Below are 27840 nucleotides of genomic sequence, written 5' to 3'. Positions count from 1 at the left end.
AAGATATAGGAACTTCTCACAAATTTAGTTGAGTTAATTTAAATGAAGCTAGTAATTCTTATTGAGAGAGAAATTTGGTGCTATCTTCATGAGGAATAACAATGTGAAATTTAAACAAGGTTAAAAATTTGCTTTTATTCTTTTAGTCAGGAAGGAAATCCATGCTTGTGACCCTTTACAAGGCCTTTAAGATTGGTGGGAAGAAAGTATTCTCAAATCAGTGACATGGCCTGAGTGCTTGCAACTGTAAAAACTCCATTAAAGGTTCTCAGGGTGCCAGGTATTGGTTTTCAACTGAGTGACAGATTAACTCTATCACACAAGTAAGACAAGATGGGATTTGAACTCTGATTGCAAAGAACTGGAAAAAATTTGTAAGGTATCTGACTGTAGTTTTGCCCACTCACCATCCATCCATCCATCAAAGATTGGGGCATTTTTATCAACCCCAAAAAGGATGCAAAGCAAAGTTGACCTTGGTGGGGTCTGCACTCAAAGTACAGACTCAGAGCAAATACCAGAATGCATTCTGTTTGAAACTCTAGTGACTCTACCATTTCCCTGCTCTGTCTTACTAAAAAACCCTCTACAAGAAACATCTGTTTGATAAATTTAATTAACAAGATACTTTTAAAAATTATCACTAAGCACAGACATGGCTGTATGGCTAAAAAGTTTGCTTCCCGGCTGCATGATCTGGGGTTCAGTCTCCCCAGCGCCCCTGACCAACAAAGGCTTTTTTAGTGGATTTAGTTAGCAGAAACTGAAAGAAGCTCATTGTGTGAGTGTGTCCCTTTGCCTTTACATCATGTGTTAGTTGTCAATGAGCATCGCTGACATGCAAGCATTGTTGTTCACTTCTAATTTTCCATAAAAACATATCCGTTGTGGGGAAACAGGTGAAAATTGGTGACAGGAATGGCATCTGGCCATAGAAAATCTGCCTTAATGAATAGGCCCATGCAAGCATAGAAAGGCTGATGTTAAAACAATGGTGATGATGATGATGTTCACATGGTGGTATTCGACAGACTTGATAGTGTTGGATAAAATGGCTTGTATTTGATTACGTCCCTCTATTTTCTGAGTTGAAATCCTGCTCAAGTCGGCTGTCTTTTATAAGTTACGTGGCAACTTCATTAGTGGTGGTGGCATGAAAAGAAAAGGACCCCATACACACAGCAGAGTGGTTGATATTAGGAAGGGCATCCAACCTTAGAAATCATGCCTAAGCTGACACTTGAGCTCAACGTAGCCCTGTTGTTTGCCATACCCTGTCAAGCCGTTGAGCCCATGTTAAATGATGATGATGGTAGTGGTTGTGTGTGTATGTCAACATAGAATAGCAGATGGTGATATATGTATGTAGGTTATATTTAAGACATGTTTATGTGTGAGTTTATTTTTATTTATAATTTTTTTCACAATTCCTCATTAATGTTTTATGTTGAACAGTAACAGTTATAATACGTTAAAAGTTACCAGACCTTCTTTGTCTCATCTTCTAATTGAAACTACAGTAATGGTGTTTTGCTTTTATTAGTGGGTATTCAAGATAATGAGAATGCTGGTTTATCCAATAACATAAACCAACACTACAAATATTTAGCGATTAAACAATGCCACTACTGTCACTTCATTCAGAAGATGAGACTGTGAAGCTCTAGAAATGTCAATGGATTTAGGAATGCTATAGTTCCTGGCTGAACAAAGATTTAATGAGAAAATGTAAAACATCATAAAAAAAACATTATATTTGGACACACACACACACATGCATATGCACATATCTATGTTCTTGTTGCTTAGCTCAACTTAGTCATGATTCCAGCCAAGACTGTTTCAATATTTTAATATATAGTATGACATTGTCCAGTGTAATCTTTTTTTTCTGGAGACAGTAGGTATGATTTAAAGGAATTTGGCTGTGATTTCTAACAGCTCAAATGGTCATAGAAAGCTCCATGATGGCCAATAACAATAGAGGCAGATAGTTGCACCTGTAAGCAATAGGATCACATGTGGTCGTATCGTGTAGGGAATACGATCGCACGTGGTCATATTCTTAACAAATTACTACAAGCCATAAATATATGCAGTAACAATAGAACATAAGTGAATTGACGACAAGTCTTGCTGTTGAGATATAAATATTATTTATTTCACGATCGTGTCAACGTTAGGAGTTTGTAAGCGTTCGCATGTCTTGTGTCTGTGTGTTCGTGTGTGTGGCAGGACAATCAGGGTGAATGCGGCTGGCATAGAAGGTACATGATGGTGGCGACGGGGAAGATAGTAGGCTTTCTATGATTGTGTACATTAGCGTAGCCGGTAGTAGCCGGAACAATCGTATATCACTTGGTTGAGTAACGCTGTGGCCTAAAGTTAGTTCTTAGAAGAACTGGAACTAAAAGACGAAAAGTGTCTGAAAACACTCCTTTATATACCGGTTGGTTGGCTCAAACGAGCCTCAAAAACGGAATCTTAACCAAAGGCCATGATTGGTTATTTCGGGACATTGCCTCGAAATAAGTAGAGACAAATCGCGTCACGTGTCAACCAATCAGGTTAGTGTTTACAACAGGAACTAGTTGGCCAAAGATGGCTGTAACCTCAAACGAGATCAGTTCTTGCCTTGCCTTTCAACAGTGACGATATTAGAAATCGCTATAGTCATATTTCAAAATGGCTGAAACTGCCATGCTACACACCCATTGATGTGTGGTTATGGCTTCCTCAGAGCATAGTTTGTCTAACTGGGTTCTGATGAAGCTTGGATTTCTTTGTAAATTTTGTGGGATTCTGCAAGATAAAGGATTAAAATGTGATAAAATTTAATTTTATGAACAAATTTTATTCAATATTTTCAAACAAAATTTTTTTATATGATTAAAATTTATCCAATTTTTTGTTATATTTCAAAGTCTTATAAAAAATTTACATGACAGATTATTTGTAAAATGTGGATTTGGGTTCCATGATTAAAATTGATTGACATGTAAACAATATGATGAGATATATTGACACATATGTGTATAGAGCTTTATAAACTGGTACAAAGAAAAGGCGAGATGTCTAAGGGCGAAATGTTTAGATGTGAGAGAAATCCCTACAAATGTGTTGAGAGTTGGTTATGGAATTTTGGTTGTTTTGCCAAGTTTTGTAAGGAGTAAAAATGCAGTTAGAGGTTATGATTATATGACTAAATAGTAGAAAAAGCAGTAGAAAGAACCCAACTTGGAAACACAAGGGCTGGGTTGTTGCAAGCTAAACTGGTAACCCCATCAGATTTGCTCCTTAGGAGGGTTGAGGGAGCCCAGCAGTGCTAAAAATAACTGCTGTGAAAGTGATGGTACAAGCTATCATTACTCCTTGTGGACTGAGAGAAGGTATCAAAGCTTTATGTTAATGGTGACAATGGAAGAGGTTAACAACTGATCTACAATCAGGGGCTAGACATCCTTCAATAACATCAGAGGAAACAGTAAGTCTGTATAGATAAGTGACAGAAAACAGTAGGGTGTAGCACTTATGTAGTGGGAGTATAGGGGATAGTAGCCCCTGATGACAATAGATTTGTAGTAATGGTTATAAGTAATAGATTACTCATAACCTAGTGAATTATTCTGCTAAAGACACCCAGCTTCTTATCATCCTACCCCTTCTGTTGGCTGATGATGATGGAGCCTGCTCCAAGGAGTATTTAGAGATGATAGTTATCTCAACTTTTTTTTAAGCTTTTGTACAAGTGAGAGAGAGAACTCAATATCAATAACCATCTCCCTCTCTCCCATCACAGGTAAATCGAATCCATCAAAAGTAATAGCGGCAGTGTAGGAGTTAGAAAGAATACCTTAGACCAACACAGCCATATCAAATACCATGTAACATAATTTTTTGATTCATAAAAATTACTGCCACCTGTAGAGGATGTATCATAGGGAAGATAATCTCAAGATTATCAAAAATTCTCCAAAGTCTTAATTATGACATATCCTCTAGAGGTGGAAATAATTTAAATAAATCTAGAATCTGTGTTGGATGTGCCTGTATTTGTCTATGAATTTAGAGCTCTTATCCTGGTCATTCAATACCATATCTTACACTAACCATTTCACTTTTATAAATGATGAAAAATAAAGCTGAATTATGAAAGTCTACAGTTTACAAAAGTTGTATGTTCCTGTGAATGTGATTTTTCCTAGATCCCAGTCTGCCAGTCATTGCTTATCTATAGTAAAGATTATCTGGCTTGTTGGTCCCAGAATTTTGGTGGTGCTTTGTGGAAGATCTCCTCCTGAAATGACTAGTTTGTCAATCCCTTTTCAGACAGAGCATACAATCAGTTATCTCTCTTTAGATGACTTTATAACCAAGATAGAAGGAATGAATGGTGATGTAGATGCATTGATGATGACTCATTTTGGAAGACAGTATCTGTTAATAAGAACTAATAGAGGGCAGATGGGATTGTTTTAGTCTTGTCACAAACAAAATCTCCAGTGTTGGTAGAACCAAATGTATGTACCCAGTCTGGTGGTTGTTGGTAGGAAGGACATCCAACTGTGAAACATTGATGTATATCGAGGATAAAAGGGGTTATGACAGTATACGAAAGCCATCCAACCCATACAAGTATGGACATAGAAAGGATGTTGATGGTGGTGATGATGATAGCAGTAGTGATGATAGTTACAGAATCACAAAGAAAAACAGTTTAAATCCATTTCAATCTTCAGCTGTGTCCATTTACTCAAAATTAATCTTTCACATAAACAAAAATTATGAAACACCAAAGGATTATTGGATTAAAGGCCGAATCTTAAGACAATATATGGCTACACGTTTGTTTGATTTTTTTTTTTTTGTTGGAGTAAATGTTGGCTGCTTTATGTTGTAATGAGGTTGTAAAATCAATTAATAGTGTTAGATGTCTTTTGTAAGTGGAGCTTATTTATAACGATCAATAAATAGAATAACTAATAACTCACTAGAAAGGATTATTGAGGATTAATAGCATTAATAATAATTGTAGTAGAAGTAGTAGTAGTAGTAGTAGTAGTAGTAATCATTATCACCACCACCACCACCACCATCATCATCATCACCATTATTATATGCAGTATTAATAATTTTTCATTGTATGCCCTAGAATTTGTAAAAAAAAATATATCATGTCTTTTGAAGTATATACATATATTTTAAATCATCTTCCCCTCTCTCTTTCTGTTATACACACATACAAAAACAAGTATGCTAGTCATAGTGTAAATATTGTGTTGTGTGGCACCTTAGGCAAGTGTCTTCTACTATAGCCTTGGGCTGACCAAAGCCTTGTGAGTGGATTTAGTAGATGGGAACTGATAGTTGCCCATCATGTATATATGTGTGTGTGTGTTTGTCTCCCACCACTGCTTCATAACTGGTCTTATGTTTATGGCAAAAGAGACCGATAGAATAAGTATCAGGCTTAAAAAATAAAAAAAAACAAGTACTGAAGTCAATTCATTTGACTAAAATTCTTCAAGGTGGTGCCCCAGCATGGCCACAATCTAATGCCTGAAACAAATAAAAGAATAAGTGGAAGAGTTGATGTTTTCATTGGGAAAACGCACAGAGTTTATTACATTTACTTCATTTGTTTGATAATATATTTTCAGTTAATATGAAATGTCAAAACCATTTGTGACATTATTTACATTTGACGGATATTTGTCCTCATCAGGTGTCTTCGGGAAATTTCAAACCTGGGTATACCAGCTGAAACGTGTTAACAACAAACAAGATGAGGACAAATATCCGTCAAGTGTAAATAATGTACATAATTCCTCATCTCTTAAATATAGAACTGCATTTGTGACATGTTCACTGGCACACTTCTACTGCATCTGTTGACAGAACAGCCCAGTTTTTATAAGCCTCTATTGTGACAGTAGTAGTGGCATTTCCTTCTTTCTCTCTCTCTCTCAGTTACTTCCAATTATAAGCATGCCAATGTAATCTATATTCTTGTATGTGTTAGTTAGTTTGGGTCTGTGATCTACAGTGTTATTGCTGTTTGAACTTCCCTCATACAAGTCACTAGTTACTTTCAGATTTCATAATCATAACAACAAGCTTAATGTTTCCAGTGCTCAGGTGCACTTTGGCTCATCAGAAAAGGGTAAATGTGGAGACAGAAAAAGCAGTAATAAGTAAAGAAAGATGGCAATGATGTCTCATACATGTATAGTATTAGTGGCTTGGCAAAAGAGACCAATAGAATAAGTACTAGACTTTGAAGAAATCAATACTTTCGACTAACAGTTCTTCAAGGCAGTGCCCCAGCATGGCTGCAGTCTAATGAGTGAAACAAGTAAAAGAGTAAAAGAGATAGAGAGCAAAAACAGAGAATTAAAGACTTTCAGAAGTATTTTTTCACACTCAAAGCATGAAATGAATTATTAAATTACTTGTATTTGCTGCCTGCTGTTAAAACATTGCATCCTTCAGAAAGTCCAAGTTTCCTAAAATTTGGGGACACCACTCTTGATGTACCTATGCACCCTACCTTCTTTAAAGTTTACTTGTATGTCTTGTGTTTTGATTCCTAGTGAAAATTATGCAGAAATTAGGTTAATGGAAAAAAAAAAGAATTTATTTGTTGTTGTTGTTTAACTCTGTCAGTTCTGGTCTCCGATGATTGGTAAACCAGCTGTAACCTTTCTATCATCTTAGTCTTTTAGCATTCAAACCAGCCATATCATATTTTATTGGTTTGATGTTCAAACCAGTCAGATCTGGTCTTTCACTATCACATCAAAATCTCGGAGCTCTTAGATAACACATGATTAACTCAAAACAAAGTGAATAAATAAGCCTTACATGTGATGGAGCAATCTGAATGTTAAAAACATTAGTGTGATTTGATGCAGATTTTACTGCTACATCTAGCAGGTTGAACCACCGTATAGGACTGTCCATGTTTATATATATATATATATATATATATATATATATATTTATTATATTTAAATATTATTTTTTAGGGAATAAAAATTCCGGCATGATAGAGGTTCTAATTATTCTCAATGAAGAAATATATTTTAATTTAGAGATAGTAGACCCCTACATCTCACCATATGAAAAGAATTTTTATTTTTATTTTAAATACCTACTGTTTTATTACTTGGTAACATGTGTTGCCAAGTAATAAATCAGTAGGTATTTAAAATAAGAATAAAAATTCTTTTTATATGGTGAGATGTAGGGGCCTACTATCTCTAAATTAATATATATATATATATATACATATATATTATGTGGGTGTTTGGAGCCACTTGAAAGTTTTTATATAAAGTTAGAGTTGACAGTTTGTATTACATTTAATAACTATAAAACAGGCCCCTTTTTTATGTCATTGGTGTAAAGTTGTTCAGATAGGTTTTTATGGTAAAGGTTTAATCACAGCATTACATTAGAATCAATTGAATAAATTTCTGTCACTTTGTCACTTTTTTATGTCATTGGTGTAAAGTTGTTCAGATAGGTTTTTATGGTAAAGGTTTAATCACAGCATTACATTAGAATCAATTGAATAAATTTCTGTCACTTTGTGAACTGAGTCTCTGCCTAGTATCTACTGACACACCCCACCACACCATCCATAGTACCCTTTGTTCAGAAGTTTTTAAACTGATCAATAGCAGCCCTGGCCACACACTTAAACTATTAGTAAAACATTTTTTGCTTGTCTTCCTCATTTATTAACGATCCAACAAAGTAGAATTTACATCCATAAAAATCTTTCTTCATAACGATGTTGCTGAATAAGTAGAAACTGTTTTAAAACCATATTATCTTTAAAATAGCATTCTGTATAGCTTACTTAATGTAGATATATCATAGAAAGTCAGAAAACTGGAGTATTCATTTCAAGAAAGTATCACTTATAGACATATAAAGCACTACCATACAAGATGATTTCTTAAGATGAATACTGCAGTTTTCTGACTTTCTACAGTATATCCACATTAAGTAAGCTATACAGAATGCTATTTTGAACTAATACTATTTCCATTGCTAATAACGAATACTTCTGAATTTTATTAAACATCGCAATTTGTTTTCCCCCTTTTCAGTCTTTACTGACACCATTGAGAAATAATGACTTTGTTTATATGTAATACTAATTACAACCCCTCAGAATTAGTGTTATGAATGCTAATAAATCATAAATATTAATTGAGGAACAGGTTTATATTAAAATTATTTTTCTGATTTCTCTACTTTGAATTCAAGTTATATTTTCTCTGAAGACAAGTTTTTAACTTGGATTATTAACCATTTAGTTACCATATTTCTCTTCAAATACACTGGCCTTTGTTTCAGTTAATTTTGAAAGTAATGAAGTATTTCCTAAATTAACTGTGTCTTTATAATGCTGGTATTAGGAAAAGCAAAATTTTGATGGGGAAGCTGCTATCATAGAACCTGGGATGGTTTCAGGTGGATTCGTATCAAAAGGTTTAAATTTCTGTGCACATGTTAATGTTTTAAATTATTGTATTGGCACATTTCTCTGTCTGTCTCTGTCACTCTCTCTCTCTGATACTGATTTATTCTTCTTTCAGTGTATTCTATCTTTGCCTTGATTGAGTATCTGATGGTATTTTCAAACATCACATTCCATGGCTACACTTGGCTTCTTGACTATAATGGTTATAACCTATGCCTCATAGCAGATGGTAGCCTGGTGGAGAACAAGGAAAAGAAAACTTGATTCCTTTACATGCACACATGCATGCACATAATATATGTACCACTTAAGATATAAGGAATTTTAGTTCAGTGTTAATTAGCTATTTTCATTAGTTATTTTTCTTCTGTATTATATTTTCTCTCATATAATGCGTGTATATGTATATACATATATATATGTGTGTGCGTATATGTATATACATGCATATATATGTGTGTGTGAAGAAGTAAAAGCTGTGATTCTACACCTCTCTACACCAACTTTTACATCTCCAGTTTCTATAGCAACTGACTTGTGACCAAAAGTAGAGATACAAAGCTCAAAGTAACAATTATGTAAAATCTCACTTTAAAAAAAATTTATTTATTGTTGTTGTTATTAACTCTGTTATGTATTGACTAATCTTGCTTCCCATGTATATTTGCACGTGCACACACACACACACACACACATCAGGAAGAATAGCAGGCAGCTTCAACTACTATGAAATATGTATCGCATTTGTTTTGGCAAATATTTTTTCATTACCATTTAATTTTTTTCAAAAATGTCAATGGAAAATTGCACTCATCATTACATTTTAAAATAAACATCTTGTTATTAATTCAACATTATTGCATGCATACATGCATACATAAATATATATATATATATATATATAAACTCAATTTTACAGTAAGTGTATTTTACTGCCAACAAATTGTTGTGCTTTTCTCTCCACAAAGAAATTTATTTACTTGTCAATAGTTGTTTTGACTATTATTATAAGCTTGTAACGTTTTTACTAAAACTGTTATAATAATGCCTTTATTATATTTGTTTTGCAAAAGATCTGAACTGATGTCACATATTGAAACTATTAAGTTACTAAAGAAAGGGGACATATACTATGTGGAAGTTTTATATTCAGTAAATGGATATCTCTTTTAGAATACCATTAATTCTGTTTATTATTTTTTTTACTTTGAAGTGTTGTAGTATAGAAATGTTGCTGGGTTTAGAAAGTATTGTCTTGTTAAAAAGCAAACAAACCCAAAGTAAAATCCTAATTTACATATGAATTAGAATATTTCAGTATTGAAAATGTCAACATGTTTTATAATACAAGTGTCACAGTCGAAGCTGTTGATGTTACCAGCAACTCAAGTAGTTGCCTGGGATGTGATGTGCTTAAAGAAGCGTTGTGGTTTGGGTGCTATGTCATGTTTAATATGTTTCAAGAAATACACAGGGAAAAATATGAAAGTAGAAAAATGAAATAAAACATTCTTACATTTGATAAATCATTAGAAATTTGTTTATTTCTAGTTGTGAGGGTGCTGAAATTCAGTTTACTCAGGTGCCATCATCCTAGACCTGATCATGTATACAGGAACTGATAGGTATTATTGACAGGGATGTCGAGCCAATGAATCCATATCCACTCTTAGGTCAGTTTTAGATGATACAACTGCAGCAGCTGCTGCTACTACTAAAACCATAAAAACCATAACCAATAATAATGGTAATAATAATCCTACCATATTTGTTTTTTTTTACTCTGGATTGTTGTACACTTGTGTAGTTCCTCTCTATATATGTGTATATTTGGACACACACACACGTGTGTGTTGTGTGCAGAGACAGGCATGGCTGTATCGTGAAGAAGTTTGCTTTGAAATTGCATGGTTCCAGATTCAATTTTACTGCATGGCACCTTCAGCAGCTGCCTTCTACTTTAGCCTTGGGTTGATCAGTACTTTGGTTGATGGACATTTTGTAGAAGCACATCAACTGTATGTTTGTGTGTATGGCTGTATGTATACATATACATATAGGCCCCTTGTTAATGTCAACAGGCTGTGAGTTCAGTCCTTTTACTTTTAGAACAAACCATGCCCAATTGTGACAAACTGGCCCAGTGGTTATTGTACAGGACTACTTAAAAAGTCCCCTGTTCAAATCTACTGCTTGCATTTCATTTGTATCATTGGATAAAACTTATAATTTTGTACCCCTTGGTTTACCTAGCAGATAGAAATATATGCAAGACATTCTGGGAATCTTATTTTTGAGAGAATGCCGTCTTAGTAGGGGTGGTATTTATCTCTCCCTCACTCACTTCACACCCTGCAATTAGCACTGCTCACTGTTCTTAGTGAGCTTTTTTAGGCTGGCTTTGAAGATATTTATTTATTTTTTTATAAATTCCTTCCCCACCGATTGTCCTCATTCCTTATCTCCACCATATTATTCACTAATGATTCTGTGAAGGGTCAAAGCTTTATCTAAATCTGTGTGATATTTACTGTAACATTATTGAAACAAACAGGAATTTAATTCCAGTTTTCTTCAAAAATCTACAATAAACTGTATAAATCTATTATTATTATTAAGAATAAGTATTTATCTTTGCTTGAAGTTTTTTAAAATTGCTAAGATGAATAGCATTTTTACGGACAGTTTGTGCTTTTGTGTGATACTAGATATTTTTACAAGAATATGAATTCTAATTTTCATAAGAAATGGGTAGAGTTGGGTGGAAAGTGCTTATATATTTATCTTTTTTTCTTTTTTTCCATAGATCATAATTTGATATTTTTAACATCTGAATTATAAGAATCACAAAAGTCTATCAGATTGCTTTTTTCGCCCCCTTTCTTTTGCTTCCATTAAATCTGAACTTTTGAGTCTATTCCAAAAAATTGGTATGCAGTTCAATTTATTATTATTTTTTTTTGTGTGTGTGTGTGTGTGTGTGTGTGTGTGTGATTACTATATTTGTGTGATGGCATGATGTTTTACTTCATATTATTACTAAACAGTTTAAAAAATTAATAAAAACCAAAAAAATAACAGAGAAAAAATTTCAAAATACCATATCTGTTGGGTGCCACCTGATTGGCATCCTGAATCAGGTATCCTGCCATTTCTTGATATGTTGTTGTCTTGGCATTTTACAGATTAAAAACTGTCTGTACCTAACTGAAAATAGGTTCCATTGAGAGGCACAGTTAACTGGATTATTGTTTTCGAATACAATGATTATCTCAAATCCTCCCATAAGGCTGGAAAAAGGCAACTGAAATGTTCTCTGCTGTGTTCTTTTCCCTTGAAATCACCATTGCACAAAGACTATACTCTCAAGGATGTACTAACATATCAGTGCAGAAGAAGAATGGTAGGATGGATAAAATTATTGCATTGCCAACTCAGAAGTTTGGAGTTCAGTACATGACACATATTTCATTGTATTTTGGCAGTTGGGGAATGGGTTATCGAGGAATGTTGACTGTGTCAGACTTACATTGTATCCAAGGAGAGATTTATCTCTTTAGTTAGTACTAGTCCTTGCAAGCCTCTTCATTTTGGGTGGGATATTTTTAGCATTTTACTACATTCCAGAAGGCTACTGGACATTACTTTAACAAAAAGGAGACAAATAATCTCTGATAAACATTTTTTACATATAATCTGAATTTAATAATTCTTTAATTAATAAAGCATGACCATCAAAGTCAAATAAGTATGGATCTCTTCATTAAATTTGTTTCCGTTTTATATTTTTTTAAATAGAAATTATGTGTATTGTAAGACAGTATTATTAATTTTCAAAAAAATAATTTTTTTCTATTATTTATAATGTATCTCTGTAATCATGTTTGTGGTTAACTAATTATTGCAATTAATGTTGATTGCTGTAAAGTTCCATGTTGAGTTAACTTTTTCTAACAGTGTCTGTATATATAATGAGCAATGTTTACAAATGTTTTTTTTTTATTATAAATAATATTATGTAATGATCTTAGATTGATTGCTATATCAACTCCTACCTTCAGATCTGTCACTTTGACTAAAGTATCTTTTTTTTTTATAAATCTTTATTCACAATTTATCACCATTTAATCTGCCAGTTTGTATACACTCTATCACATGTAAATAGCATTTTTTTCTTTTTATTCCCAGTCAGTTTGACAAAATCAGAGAACCGTGAAAATGATTTAAAACAAATTGTTTATTTATTACTATTTTAGTACATCATTTATAAAAAAAATACTTTATTTTAAAATTTTGTACACATTTTATATTTTGTGTGGCATATATGTGAAACATGTTTTGAAGAAGAAAATCTCTCAATGTTTTATTCTCCTTTATGTTCTACACTACCATTGCATGTGAAACACAGTTATGATGAGAATATGACTAAGGTACATCTAGAATATATCTATTAAACATAATTACCAGCGAGATTGTAATTATGGTGAAATATAGTTACAGTGAGAGCTTGACATGTGAGTACATGTTCATAGACATACAAGTAAGTTCCATGTATGTCTATAAAACATAGTGAGACTATGATTTTTTTTTTTGGTAGTTTTTTTTTTTTGTTGTCTTAGTGAAGGACCTGAGACACAAAACCCATGACATTTCTTTTACAAAATCTCCAAGATGTTTGGAGATAGGGAGGAAGAAATCACTTCTATGGGTTGCTGTAGTAGAAAACAGAGTGTCAAGGTATGGAGTTTTTCTCAAACATTCAGAGCTGGTCTGATTGTTTCCAGCAGAGTGGAAACGCCCATGGTGGTGTTAAACTAATTAAGTCTACTCCACCATGTATTCCATATCTGTGAGATTGTGTGGTATGTGACTGTAGAGATGAGATGATTAAATGGATAATTAAGGGAGATCGAGTCTTGTAGGAGATAAGAATAAATCTCCTTTTGGATAGGACATCAAACTATCTCACTATGAATTATCTAATGTAGCCTTATGAATAATTGTTGATGGTAAGAAACAGGTGGAACAAGACTGCTAGCAACAGTTGAAAGCACCTGATAGAAAAAGATCTTTGTTCTGTATTTATTGAAGTTATGATTATATTTATTGTACTGTTGTAACATTTGGAAAATATAAAAAAAGTGGGGGAATGGTGAATATACAGCTATTATTTTGAAGTGTCTGTTTCTATAGTTAAGATCAGCGGTTAACTTGGAGATAACATACTTAGGAGTTACCCACAGTAACTCACAATATCACTAGAATATAAGGTTTTTTGTGTAAGCAGAAACTTACAGTAATTCGTACTACAGGTAGTTATGTAAAAGCAAGGTAACTGTACTGTTATATAATATTATATACTATATAATATAGTAGTGATATGTGTTATAATAATAACAGAACTGTAACTGTAATATAACTGTATCATGAGAAAACTAAAATTCTCTTAACTGTTCCTTGTTTAAAATTTCATTTCATTAATTTTATTTGGTTGAATTTTTAAGAGTTAAATTTTAGTGATTGTAGAAATGGGTTTTGAATAACTATTTTGGTTGTTATTGCTGTGAATGATATTAGTTTTTCTACATTATTGAAATAGTTTTGTAGTTACTGAAATGAATGAAACTGTGTATGTATTATTTTGTTTGGTCTATTTGCTTCCAAACATTTGTTTTTCAATTAATTTTTCTTCTTACACTGGCATGAGTTGGATGACTGTGCAAATTTAAACCTCTTCCTAATGTAACTAATATTGAATATCAGCTTGAATAACACTTGCAGATCAAATTTGAGTGGCACTAGCACAGCAGATCGAAGTATATGACCTGATATTTCAGGTCAACATATATTAACATGAATATGCTGTTTTGATTTTTAAGTAGCCTTCAATTCACTTAACTGCAGCTTTCCCCTCTACAAATCCTAAGCTTCAAAAGATTATATTTTATTTAATGAAAATATGGTAATGTATATAAGAATTATTCTTCCCCACACTTGTTCATATTATCTTATATGTATCTAAATAGTATAGTATATACATTCATACACATCCATGCACTCATACATACACACATATCATAATATCATCTGTTAAGCAACTGAAGATGGGATATATTTGTTATTTGTGTGTGTGTTGTTAATTGTGAACCTTTTGTTCTTAGGGTTTTAGAGTTGTCCTTTATTGAAATTATAGTTCTTGTAGGGTAAACTTGTTTACAGGTCCTTGGTTTATGGTGTTTTTGATTATATTAGTTCATATATTGACATACATTAATATTGCATGATTGTCTCTCAAAGGGATTTTAATTTTGGTAAGGGTTTTACCTGTTGAAGGGTTTCTAGTTTATGGAAGTTTTGTTGTTAAGTGTGTAACTAGTCAGGTATTTCATTAATTTACTATTGGTCAGGCTAAGAAGGGAGTATAATCCTGTTCCTCTGGCAAGAGATGTGTGAGTGCACAAACACATTTTGTAAGAATTTCACCCCAAAACACTATTGTTCTATTGCTTATAGACACTATTGTGATTCTGGTGTTAGTTATATTCACATAAGTTTTCCTCACATTTACCTGTGACTATCTTGATGGGATTACTTGTGAATATATTTATAGGCTTTCATATAACTCTCCCAATATATATATACGCACACTGTGTATGTATTATATATATAGTGCACTGTTCAGTTACTGGTAAAAATCAATAAGTACTCAATCCAGTGGGAGATGAATATAATTTGATAAGACATGGGATTTAAATGTGAGCTCCTATACGTTTCATGCTTGGATAGTACAATAATCAGATGGGCCTGATATTATCCTGCAATCATTCAAGTTGGTATGCTATACACGCTAACCCACTTACTGCACATGAAACATAGAAGCTCACATTCAAATCCTGTGTTTATTAACTGATTATATATATATCATCATCATCATCAAGCGTCTGCTTTCCATGCTAGCATGGGTTGGACGGTTCAATTGGGGTCTGTGAAGCCAGAAGGCTGCATCGGGCCCAGTCTGATCTGGCAGTGTTTCTACGGCTGGATGCCCTTCCTAACGCCACAATATATATATATAATATATATATATAATATAATATATATATATATATAATGTATGTGTGTGAAGTGTGTATGTGTTCTATTTTAATATAAAAAAGGTGTTGTTGCCTTTATGTAAATTGTTTGCTCTTTAGAAAGGGATGAAGATGACTTCAGTATGCCATATAAATGCATTAATATCAAGCAGCAAGTGCAGTAGTAATAGTATTAGTATTATTAGATCTAGTAATAGATGTAGACAGTTTATTTATAGCATAGTAATATCAAACTTTGCAAACAATATTTGAAGTCCTAATAACAAAGTTCTTGATGTACTGACATGTAGGACTGATTTAATGAGCAGTTCTTTTATGAGTTTCTGACAATGAATTCTGGCCTTGTTGATTGATGCTTTTTCTAACATAATTTCTCTTTTACTATAGAAAATTAGAAGATAAAAAACAAAAGATGCACTCTAAACTAATTAGTTAATGGTATTTTTAAGAATCCACATATCTGTCTGTGTGTTGCTGTGTATCTAATAAGTCAAATCAGTCCGAAATATTGAAGGAAATAATTGTGAGTTTTCTTTTGTTATATAATCAGGTCTATAGATCTCATTGATTCTTCTGTTAATTCTATCAATATTACTTTCTGCATTTCATTTCTGATGGACCAAATCATAGAGGACATTGTGTGAGTGTGTGTGTGTGTGCTTGTGGAGTGTGTGTGTGCATGTGAGATAAACAAGATGATACATTATCTAAACCATGGTTTCATTCAGTTGGCTTTTTGGTCAGTTGACTATACACAGTGAGAAGAAATTTCTTCTCAGTCTGCTGCTAATATTTATAACACCCAGTCAAATGGCCATTTAGAAGAAACCTTTAGATCCATTTATGTAATCCTGTCACCCATATCATAATACTCTACATCAGACTACATATTTCTAACATAAGGATGTGCTGACCACTTATATATGAATTGTACTTGTTTTGCAAGGGACTTGACTAGAGTCTAAGTGTTGAAACTAAAGCAATTACAATGTAGAAGCCACATATTAGCCATTATTGACTTCAGTTAATCATTAATTAATTTGCTGTCAAAATTGACCTAAAGTGATATATGATTTAAGTAATGTTAAACTTTTGAATGTTTTCCAATGACTAAAATCTGTCTTCTATGCTGTAATTGCTATATATAAATATATATATATATAATACACACACACATAAATTCAAGTAGGTATATTTCAGTATGTTATCATTAATTAAATATTAGCCAAAAGTTTTTCTTGATTTAAAAAAAAAATTATATCTTTTATCTCATATCACCCACCAAAACAAAAATAAGTACATAATAGTATTATTATTATTATTATTATACCTAATTTTTGTAGTTTTTAGTGAGAAATGTTTTACTTTTCTCGGTTACCCCTGCAAACAATGAATTCCAAAGACCTGTTTGAGATTGTTGTTGTTTTGTATTGTTTTTAAGAATTTAATTGCCCATATTCTTATGTTATACCAAATTTTATTGAAACGGCATTTAAATGAATAAAAAAATTAATTCCAAGTTTTTTCAGATAGTTTTATCTTTGATTTAGTTCCTGTTTTTCTTTTTTTGTACTCAGGAATTTTTTTTTCTGTATTCTATTTCACAGCTTGTTTACAAAGTTATGTTTTTCTGTTGTTTTTAAATAAGAAAATGCACAAATTGCAAGAAAAATGTTTGTTAATGGTAAGAAACAATGAATTTAGAGAAAAATTTATAAATTTCTGCCAATAAAATGGAAAAGCAATGATGCTAATTACTGTAATTGGTTGTTTCAAAATTATTTCGAAGATGAGATAGAGTGAAAACATTTCATTGTTTTAAAATCAGAATCAGGGAAACTGCTAGAAGACACAGAAATAGCTTTCTGCCTGAAAATGTTGTGAGTTTATTAATTATTACTGATCATTAACAATAATTAATCTTTTTTAGATTAACCTTCATCTTTCATGTTTTTGTGTTTTATGGCAGCTAAAATCCCTCAAACCACATCCAGCCATCTTAAAACAGGAAGGCTACACTGAACAATGTGCTCTTAGGTTTATAAACAGATTAGAAACATGTTAGGTCATGGCTGGAATTTCTTTCATTGTAGGCCAGTTCAGTCAGGGCTGGTCCAAGGCAAAACATGGTTAACAACAACAGCTGTTATATGAATGGAAGAGGAAACTTCTATATGGTCACTCAACCAGTTTAGAAAAACCATCCACATTTCTGCTAAACCTTTAGCATTCAAATTACCAAGTTAAATGTAATGCTTATCCATTCACATTGTTTTGAAATGACCATGATTTATCTTGTGGTCTTTGAGATTTTGATGATGTCATTGATTATTTTTAGAATGACATTGTAGGATAGGTGTGAGAGGTTAGATGTGACCAGTTTGAGCATAAAATAGGTAGAATATTTGGGGTGAATGTAGCTGGTTTAACTGTTAAAGGGTTATATCACACTCTTCTGCCTTATAAAAGGAAGAACACATTGTAAAGAATAATCCTTAGTATGCTGTGTCTTAATAAAAATTGGAACACTTTTAATCATAAATATGCTGGATCAGGTTTGTCCTGGGGTTAATCAACTAGGTATTTTTTTGTGTTTCAATAAAGCTGGGTCTGTAGTAGTGTCTCTATGAGCTGAGTATAATCTATTTTGTGTGCGGAAAGAGCAACTGTACATGAGTGGAGCAACCTGGGAATTAAGAGAGAGATGGTTGTGATGGTGTAAATGGATATGTTGAGTAATAGTTTAAGGTAGAAGTGACAGAAAGCTGAAGGAACGTGATTGGGCTGACTTCACTGAAAAAAATGATGCAGAATTAAGAAGTGTTTTGAAAATATATCCAACCAATGTCAGGAGGGAAAAACAAACTATTAAAACAACAATAGTAACTATGATGTTTAGCCCAAGGTTCAGTCTGATTGAGTAGGCATCTGATCAAAGGCATTTTGTGACCAAGTCATCTTTTTTTTTCAGACATAGTATATCAAGGAATTCATTATCCAATGTGTCTTCCTTTTTTTAAAACAAATATCAGAGTTATTCAATGTAAATCTGGCTGCTATTTCTCACTGGTTGAGTGACTATGTAGAGGTTTCTTCAGCTTGAAAAACAACAATGATAATGATGTTGATGGTAATATGGGTTCCTTATGATTTTCCTTGTTGCATCGATGAAATAAATTTGAAAATGTTTATTTATTTATCATCACCATTTTAATGCCCACCTTTCCCTGCTTGCATGGGTTAAAAGGTTTATTAAGGCAGATTTTCTAGAGATGGATTCTCTTCCTGTTGCCAACCTTCATATATTTCCAAGCAAGTTAATATTTCCCCATGGCCATATATGTTCCTGCAGTATATTGACAATAAATGGCATCGCCTGTGTGACAGTGACATTCATTTACTACTATATAAACTACTAGCAGTATCGCCCGGCGTTGCTCGGGTTTGTAAGGGAAATAACTATATAAGCATTTTTAGAGAGTTATAATCCCAAAAATAGCAAAAAAATGCATTAAAAATGGAAAAAAAATTATGGTAAATTTTTTTTTTTAAATCGTTGACTCATCGTAGACGTTTTTAGAGAGTTACTTCCCTTATATAATAGCGAAAAAATGCATTAAAATGGAAAAAAATGATGGTAATTTTTTTTTTAAATCGTAGACTCATCGTAGATGCGCACTAATACCCAGAAGGGCTCGATATGAATCACGACTATAAGATACCCAGTTTTGGTTAAACTGCACCGCAAAATGTGGGAGTAGTTAGGAATCTAAATCGTAGGAGACAGACACACAACCTTACTTTTATATATAAAGAAGATATGACAGGTTTCTTTCAGTTTCTGCCTACCAACTCTGCTCACAAGGCTTTGGTCAGTCTGAGACTATAGCAGAAAACAGTTGCCATACCGGTGCCACACAGTGGGACTGATCCTAGAACCATGTGGTTGGGAAGCAGATTTCTTACCACAGCCATACCTGCATGCACACATGTATTTATGTATACAGATACACTTACCATACTTGAAACTGAAACAAGCCAATTTTGCTGTTTTTCATTTTATGGACAAAGTCTTTCACACCCATGCAATGAACACCTCAACAATTATGTAACAATGTACAACAATGTATATGACACATCTCTCTCCAATATAATTTAAGTCTTCAAGAATTTTGTTAAACCCTACCTAGAACACTTTCTTTTACAGACCAGGAGTTAATTATATAAAGCTGTAGAGAATGAATATCAGGAACTACCGTGAAAAGTTACTTGCACTGAACTAAAAGTATTATTCTGGGAAAGAATATTTCTCTTCCACCACAGCAATTGGAATTTATTACTAACTGAAAGATGTTTTCATTGTGGCTTATTAAAAAGTGTTATGCTTATGAGAAAATTTTCCAGTTTGTATGGCATTAAGAGTTTGATCTAGATCCCTTTCTGCAAAAACATTGTGACACCAATCTACTAAAATAATTATATTCAACCGATTTTTATCCATAGAACACTGAATGAACTGCTAAAAATGTTATAGTGACACACCAACTCTTTATAAGTTTTGCTTTATAAAAAGTATTAAAATTGCTTTAAAATAGAGATGGGTGGATACATTGCATTTTAATGCAAAGAAATTCACTTGCACTAGAATAGTGCATTGGAAAGTTATCTGAATATTTTGACATTTTCCAACTCACTTCTAAAAGCTTTGGCCCATTGGTGACACACTTGTAACATACAAGTGTGCAATGGTACAGTGGCTGGAAACATTTGTACTAAAGGTTCTTCTCAAAATGCAAGTTATAAACAGTCATAAATTGTCCCCTTACTAATAAACATAGTGAACTGTGCCTCTTTATGAGCCTTACTAGTTTAGTTTCTTCTAATGACATGGTCACAAGAGGAAGGATGACAAAGATATTTTACTACATTCCTTAAAATTCATCACCATTTTCAAAGTTAATTGAAAGTGATAATATTTCACGAGAAAAATGGTCATGAAAGGATTAAAGGGTTAACCGTTTAGCATTTAAACCATCCATGTCTAACCCAAATATTGTACCTGTTTTACATTCAAACCATCCAGATCTGGCATCTTACATCTACCCTATAATGTTATTCTAAAAATAAACAATCACATAATTGAAATATCAAAGCTACAAGATAGTGCATGATTAATTCAAAACAATTTGAATAAATAAGCATTACATTTGAAAGAGTATTCTGACCGCTAAAGGATTAAGCTTACCATTTATAAGCTTGGTGCTCTAAACTGTTCAATATTAAGTGTCTTTGACAGTGTTATAGCTCTTTGTCAGTGATAACATACTAAATGTTGGTTTGTACACTAGTAGTCAGTCTAGTGTCCTTGATAAATAATAACTCTCATAATTTGAAAACTAGTGATACCAAACTTAACAATGATGTACTGACAGATAATATTTTTATGTTGTTAGTCTTAACTTACATTTTTTTTTGTATATGATTTATTATGTTTTAATGTTTCTCACCATCTACCAATATATTAGTAGATATGATCAGACAGGGCTTGAACTCATGAACCTTTATTTTATATGCCTGCACTTAATACATCACCCTGCTTAACACCATCACTTGCCCATGGGTAGCTTTAATGGATTACAGTTTGTTACATGTATTCAGGTGAGGTGTCTGGCCTGAGGATAACTTATTTCCTTCCCCTAACCAATCTTAGAGACCCTGAAAACAACCAGAAGAAGAAAGATAGGATCTGTAACCAAATTTTCAAGACATAATTTCATAAGAAATAACTAAAAGCAAGCAAAACTGGTTCAACCAGGAATTGAAGCTGTATTGCAGAATTCACTTACCAGGAGTCTAAATTAGTGCACCAGCAATCTTAAGACAGTCTTCTAGATATGTCAGTACTGAACTGAAGATACTTTAAACAATGGCTATCAATCATTAAGAAAATTCTAGAGAGGAAGCAGAAGAAGAAGATATTGATGTTTGGGCAGCTGGTTTCTCAAACCATAAAGATCCAAGAGATTGATGCTTATTTCTGCTTCATGTATCATCAATCAGATCAAGCATAAATTCCTATCCCGTATATATCATCATCATCATCGTTTAGCGTCCGCTCTCCATGCTAGCATGGGTTGGACGGTTCAACTGGGGTCTGGGAAGCCAGAAGGCTGCACCAGGCCCAGTCTGATCTGGCAATGTTTCTATGGCTGGATGCCCTTCCTAATGCCAACCACTCCGTGAGTGTAGTGGGTGCTTTTTACGTGCCAGGCGAGGCTGGCAACGGTCACGATCGGATGGTGCTTTTTACATGCCACCGGCATGAGGCCAGTCGGAGCGGCGCTGGCAACGGCTACGTTCGAATGGTTCTCTTATGCACCACTGGCACTGGTATCACAGCTGCAACTTCCATTGATGTTGATCGATTTGGATTTGGATTTTGGATTTATATATATATATATATAATGTGCTACTGATCAATCAAAAGAACTTTTTTCTCATGGAAGGGATTGGAACTTAGTGATGTAAATCAATGAAACTGAACAGTTTTATAGTGCTGTCACTCCTTGCAGCCAGTTATGAACACATAGTTGTGACTATATACAAAACATTAAGCCTCTGATTATCTGAGATCCAGTCAATTTGGTCATTGATGTCTTCTCACAGAAACTGTTACACTTTGCTAAATTGATAACAAGTGTCATGTTTTGTATTTTTCTTTTTGTTTGTGCATGTAATATTTGGATGTGCATTTATATTATATATGTGTGTTGGTTGTATATTATGTGTGTTAGTTTCTGTATATTATATGTATGTGCCTGTGTGTTGGTTTCTGTATATTATGTGTGTGTGTTGGTTTCCTTCACAATGATTCAATGTGTTTACCTTTTATCATAGGCAATGCTTTGAGTAAAGTACATATTACCTGACTGGAGTTTAACCCTTTTGTTATTAATCCACATGATATTCCTCTGCTTCTATAAAACAAACTCTCTCATCTAAATGCATTTCTATTAAAACCTTTCATCATGATTTTATATGAAAACCATCCATGTTCCAAACACTTTTTTAATTATGAAAAATTTGATTATTTAACTAAATTCATTTAAATTAATTATTTTCAAAGTTAATTGAAACATGTCTGCAGTGTATGTCAGTGGTAATGATAATGATTAAATTGTAAAGCTTTCAGAGAGACGTTATAAATTTCAGTGACTTTGAGTAAGAAATAAATCTTCTGTTTATGGTGCAAGTCTGTTTCATGTTATACTCCCAGATGACCTGATACGTGTTGCTGAGTTAAGTGTCCCCTAAATATAGATTGATATACTTGCAGTAGAATAATTAAACTCAAGTTTTGTGAGCTGGCAATCCTATACCATATTCACTCAACCACTTTACGCCTTTGTGATTGTAAAACATCCTACAAATATTTGTTTCAACTACATTTAAATTACCTACTCCATTTGACTAGACATGAAGTCATATTTTGTTGGTGGGTGAATTTGCTGAGTGTCTCTACTCAATCACCTATATTAATTGCATCAAATCTAAAGACATCAGAGCTCAATGTTGTCCTCCAGTTCATCAGATCTTCCAACTGTGCCAGCAGGTTTAAATGATGATGTTGAGGATGTTGATGATGATGATAATGATGATTAGTGATCCTGCAAAACAGTCAGTGTGACTTGAACTCAGAACAGTGAGTACTGAGCTTGATAACTAGATACCTATGTTTGTTTGATTGTGATAAGTCTGTTCACCAAAGTCCCAACTGGTGAACTTAGGGAGACCGTACATGTGTGGTAGTTTACTGTAGTGTTGAGTTAGTTGCCTGTACATCAACCCACCATGAAGAAATGATCAAGCTAAATAACAATCTATTAACAACTACCCATTCCAATTATGAAGAGAAGAGAGAATGAAACCAATAAACTGTCCACAGTCTGTCTATCCTATGTGAAGGGCCTCTCCAAAAAGATACAAAAGATATGTGGCCAATATGACATCAGGACAGTATTCAGGTGGCGAGCTGGCAGAAACGTTAGCACTACGGGCGAAATGCTTAGCAGTATTTCGTCTAGCGCTACGTTCTGAGTTCAAATTCCGCCGAGGTCGACTTTGCCTTTCATCCTTTCGGGGTCGATAAATTAAGTACCAGTTACGCACTGGGGGTCGATGTAATCGACTTAATACCTATGTCTGTCCTTGTTTGTCCCCTCTATGTTTAGCCCCTTGTGGGTAATAAAGAAATAAGTATTCAAGAGTAATACAACACTTTGCAAATATCTCCTTCAAGTGAAACCACCAATTGAAGAAAATATGACCAAAGGTTGCATGTGCTCCATCCTATGCAGCTGTGGTAGGTTATGCAAAGGTGAAACTCAGTATATATACCACACACCATCATGCACACTCCCATACACTCACAAGCACACAATACCTGAACACAATATATACTCCCACGCCTACACAAGCACATATACTTGAACACAGGATATATATACATTCACACACAACATACATAGACAAAAATAACTTTCACCCACGTATATACACCATACACATGCACATTTTGGGTCACAGACACACACATGCACACACTACATGAGAAAGCACACATCAACTGCTACACACAACACACACACGTTACACATGCACACATACATCAGAGTCACACACATATATGCGCACCTTCTCTTGTTGGGATCGCTAGCATTTATTATCTCCCTTTCATTTGACCTCTCTTTTTTTATTATTATCTCCCTTCCTTTCAACCTCTTTTTTCCCAATCATTTGCCATGCTGGACTGCTGAAATCTACAAGTTTTTTTTCACTCTCTCCCTGTTTATTTTCTCTTATTCCTTTCTGTTGAAGAGCATAGGCTCGAAATGTAAAAATCTTTTTCATTTTTCCTGATCATCAGACTAATACACTTGCTTGTTGTTCATACACCTGTCTTCGTCTTTTGTTTTTCTATTAATTTAAACTATATATATATATATATATATATATATATAGTGTGTGTGTGTGTGTGTTTTTAGACAGATAGATAGACACCTATACATGTTCATGTTTTAATAATAACTACGATGGTAAATGAATTAAATTGTATTGTTTATTTCTTTTATTTTCTTTTCTATTTTTCAGTTTTCACTATGTTTGCTTTGTCAGAATATCTCATTGTTGCGACGAACATTTGGTTCCATTACAACTGGATGAGTAATGATTTATCTAACTCTTTATGGATAAACATTTCACTTGAAGACAGGAAACACTACTTACCTGTCTAACAAGATTTTCAAAAATATTTTTACTGGAACAAATAAGTTGAAAGGCAAGCTTGGAATTCACAAGGTGATACTTTAGATAAAACAGTTTAAGGAAGAGCAAAAGTCTTTTAATGATCTCAAATCATTGCTTATGGAATGCAATATAAATGTGCTATACAATTAAGCAGACTCCAAGGAGACAGGATTGGTCTGTGTTGGCAAGACTTGTTATTATACAGTAATATCAATAGAGTACAGTAAACTTGCTGTGGGGAGTGAAAATCGATGGTTCAGATAGAGTTCTTCTTCAGTGCAATTTACCATTTTCTTTCCTTTTTGCAACTTAGAGGATGTCAAATTCTTCTGTATTTTTAAAATTTTACTCTTGTCAACCTTTTCCTGAAAAAGACTTTGTCCAAAATATTGGATTTTCCACTGTTCATAGCTTGATCACATACTATTTTTGTTGATTTTACAAAATAATCATACATGCATACAAGCATGCGCATATATGTATATACATGCATGTAAATGTGTGTATATATATATAACACCAAACACGCATACACAAGGTGTGCATGTTAGTTCAAAATACAACTGCCTGACAAACTAACAACATACATACCTTGTGTGTGTTCAACTTTGTTTATATACCTCAAGCTACTTCTAATTCATGTTTATATATATATATATATATATAATATATATATATATATATAGTGTGTGTGTGTGTGTTTTTAGACAGATAGATAGACACCTATACATGTTCATGTTTTAATAATAACTACGATGGTAAATGAATTAAATTGTATTGTTTATTTCTTTTATTTTCTTTTCTATTTTTCAGTTTTCACTATGTTTGCTTTGTCAGAATATCTCATTGTTGCGACGAACATTTGGTTCCATTACAACTGGATGAGTAATGATTTATCTAACTCTTTATGGATAAACATTTCACTTGAAGACAGGAAACACTACTTACCTGTCTAACAAGATTTTCAAAAATATTTTTACTGGAACAAATAAGTTGAAAGGCAAGCTTGGAATTCACAAGGTGATACTTTAGATAAAACAGTTTAAGGAAGAGCAAAAGTCTTTTAATGATCTCAAATCATTGCTTATGGAATGCAATATAAATGTGCTATACAATTAAGCAGACTCCAAGGAGACAGGATTGGTCTGTGTTGGCAAGACTTGTTATTATACAGTAATATCAATAGAGTACAGTAAACTTGCTGTGGGGAGTGAAAATCGATGGTTCAGATAGAGTTCTTCTTCAGTGCAATTTACCATTTTCTTTCCTTTTTGCAACTTAGAGGATGTCAAATTCTTCTGTATTTTTAAAATTTTACTCTTGTCAACCTTTTCCTGAAAAAGACTTTGTCCAAAATATTGGATTTTCCACTGTTCATAGCTTGATCACATACTATTTTTGTTGATTTTACAAAATAATCATACATGCATACAAGCATGCGCATATATGTATATACATGCATGTAAATGTGTGTATATATATATAACACCAAACACGCATACACAAGGTGTGCATGTTAGTTCAAAATACAACTGCCTGACAAACTAACAACATACATACCTTGTGTGTGTTCAACTTTGTTTATATACCTCAAGCTACTTCTAATTCATGTTTATATATATATATATATATATATATATATATAGAGAGAGAGAGAGAGAGAGAGGGAGAGAGAGGGGGGAGGGAGAGAAAGGATGTAAAGAGTCTGGATAAATATTTTTTAATGAAACTACTATAAAGATTTTAAGATGAATATCTCTGAAAAAATTCCAAAGACTTGTAAATAATATTTTACTCAAAGGAAATATTTCCTACAAGAGTTGACCAAAATATTGGTGACACTATATTGATATTTATTGAAAATGTATTCTTATAAGTTTTAAATATTTTGGGTCCAAATATTGTCTTTCCTCTTTCTTTGCTTAGATCTTCTTCATTTAAGATATTGGAAACGATTTTTATAGTATTGATCAGCTGAGTTTGAACAGTTCATTTTTGTCCTTAGTTATGCCAAAGTTTGGAATCAGTAAGTATTGATAAGCTGTCAAAAGAAATAACATTCTTGAACAGCTTTTATTTATTACTGGCAAATGAAAAAATGTCTACAAATATTAAAATTTATGTTTGCAAATGTCTGTAAGACAGAATAATAATGGTAGTGGTTGGTAGATTTCAAGATGGCTCCAAGACGACAAAGAATTAAGGTATTTATCCTTGTTCTATAATGCTACATAAGATCCCTTAGTTTAACAAGTACACAATGAATGAAGTTGAAATTAATAGTGTTTTAAGATTTTTTTTTTAAGTTGTGAAATTACAGAGGGAATACTTTTAGTTATGTCACTGTATGTTCTGAGTTCAAATACCCAAAAGATTCACTTTACCTTTCATCCATCCAGAATTTGTCACAGTGAAGTTGATTTAATTGACTCAGCCTATCACCAACATTTCTACTTAATATTGTTATTATCATTATTATTATTTAATGAAAACTCTCAGCTTATTTTGCTGGGTTTGATGGAAAGTGTTAGCTGTCTACAGCCAGCAGACTGAGATGACACTTGTTTACTGGTCATGCTTCAAGAACCCTGTGAAGAATCCTTGCAGTTCCAAGCAATGCTGGGTTTTGTAGGTGTTCTGTCTTTACATTTGTACCGATCTTTTTGAGCCATGCTGGTAGTTGAGTGCTGATACTTCCAAGTGTGCCAATTACTATTGGTATCACATCTACTCTCCTCATTGACCATAACCTTTGTATTTCCCTCTTCAAATCATTGCAGTTGTTCAGTTTTTCTTCTTTCTCTTTGATCCTGTTGTCACCAGGACATGCTATGTTGATTTTCATGCAAGTTCTTTCTTTTTTATTCACCACAACAATGTCTAGTTTCCAATGTCTGGTCAGGTGATTTCACTGAATCATTGCATCCTACAGGATTTTGCAAT

At 33.2% G+C, this 27840-nt stretch overlaps 1 protein-coding gene across 4 annotated transcripts in view; it reads left to right on the top strand.

Moving 5' to 3' along the window:
• The window catches only part of LOC115218274 (post-GPI attachment to proteins factor 2-like), a 51857-nt gene extending 26304 nt beyond the window's left edge, over positions 1-25553 (top strand). For 3 of the 4 annotated variants that reach the window (XM_036508314.1, XM_036508316.1, XM_036508315.1), the window contains one exon: positions 8613-15199. In XM_036508314.1, coding sequence (XP_036364207.1) covers positions 8613-8761 — 149 coding nt within the window. In that variant the 3' untranslated portion in view covers positions 8762-15199. Of the gene's footprint in view, positions 1-8612; positions 15200-24741 lie in introns of those variants that run through there. The other variant, XM_029788024.2, reaches the window with a different exon arrangement.
• Positions 25554-27840: the final 2287 nt, after the last annotated feature.

This window comes from Octopus sinensis, linkage group LG13, assembly GCF_006345805.1.
Source record: "Octopus sinensis linkage group LG13, ASM634580v1, whole genome shotgun sequence".
NCBI classification, from domain to species: Eukaryota; Metazoa; Mollusca; class Cephalopoda; order Octopoda; family Octopodidae; genus Octopus; species Octopus sinensis.
This window is presented reverse-complemented; position numbering and strand designations above follow the sequence as displayed.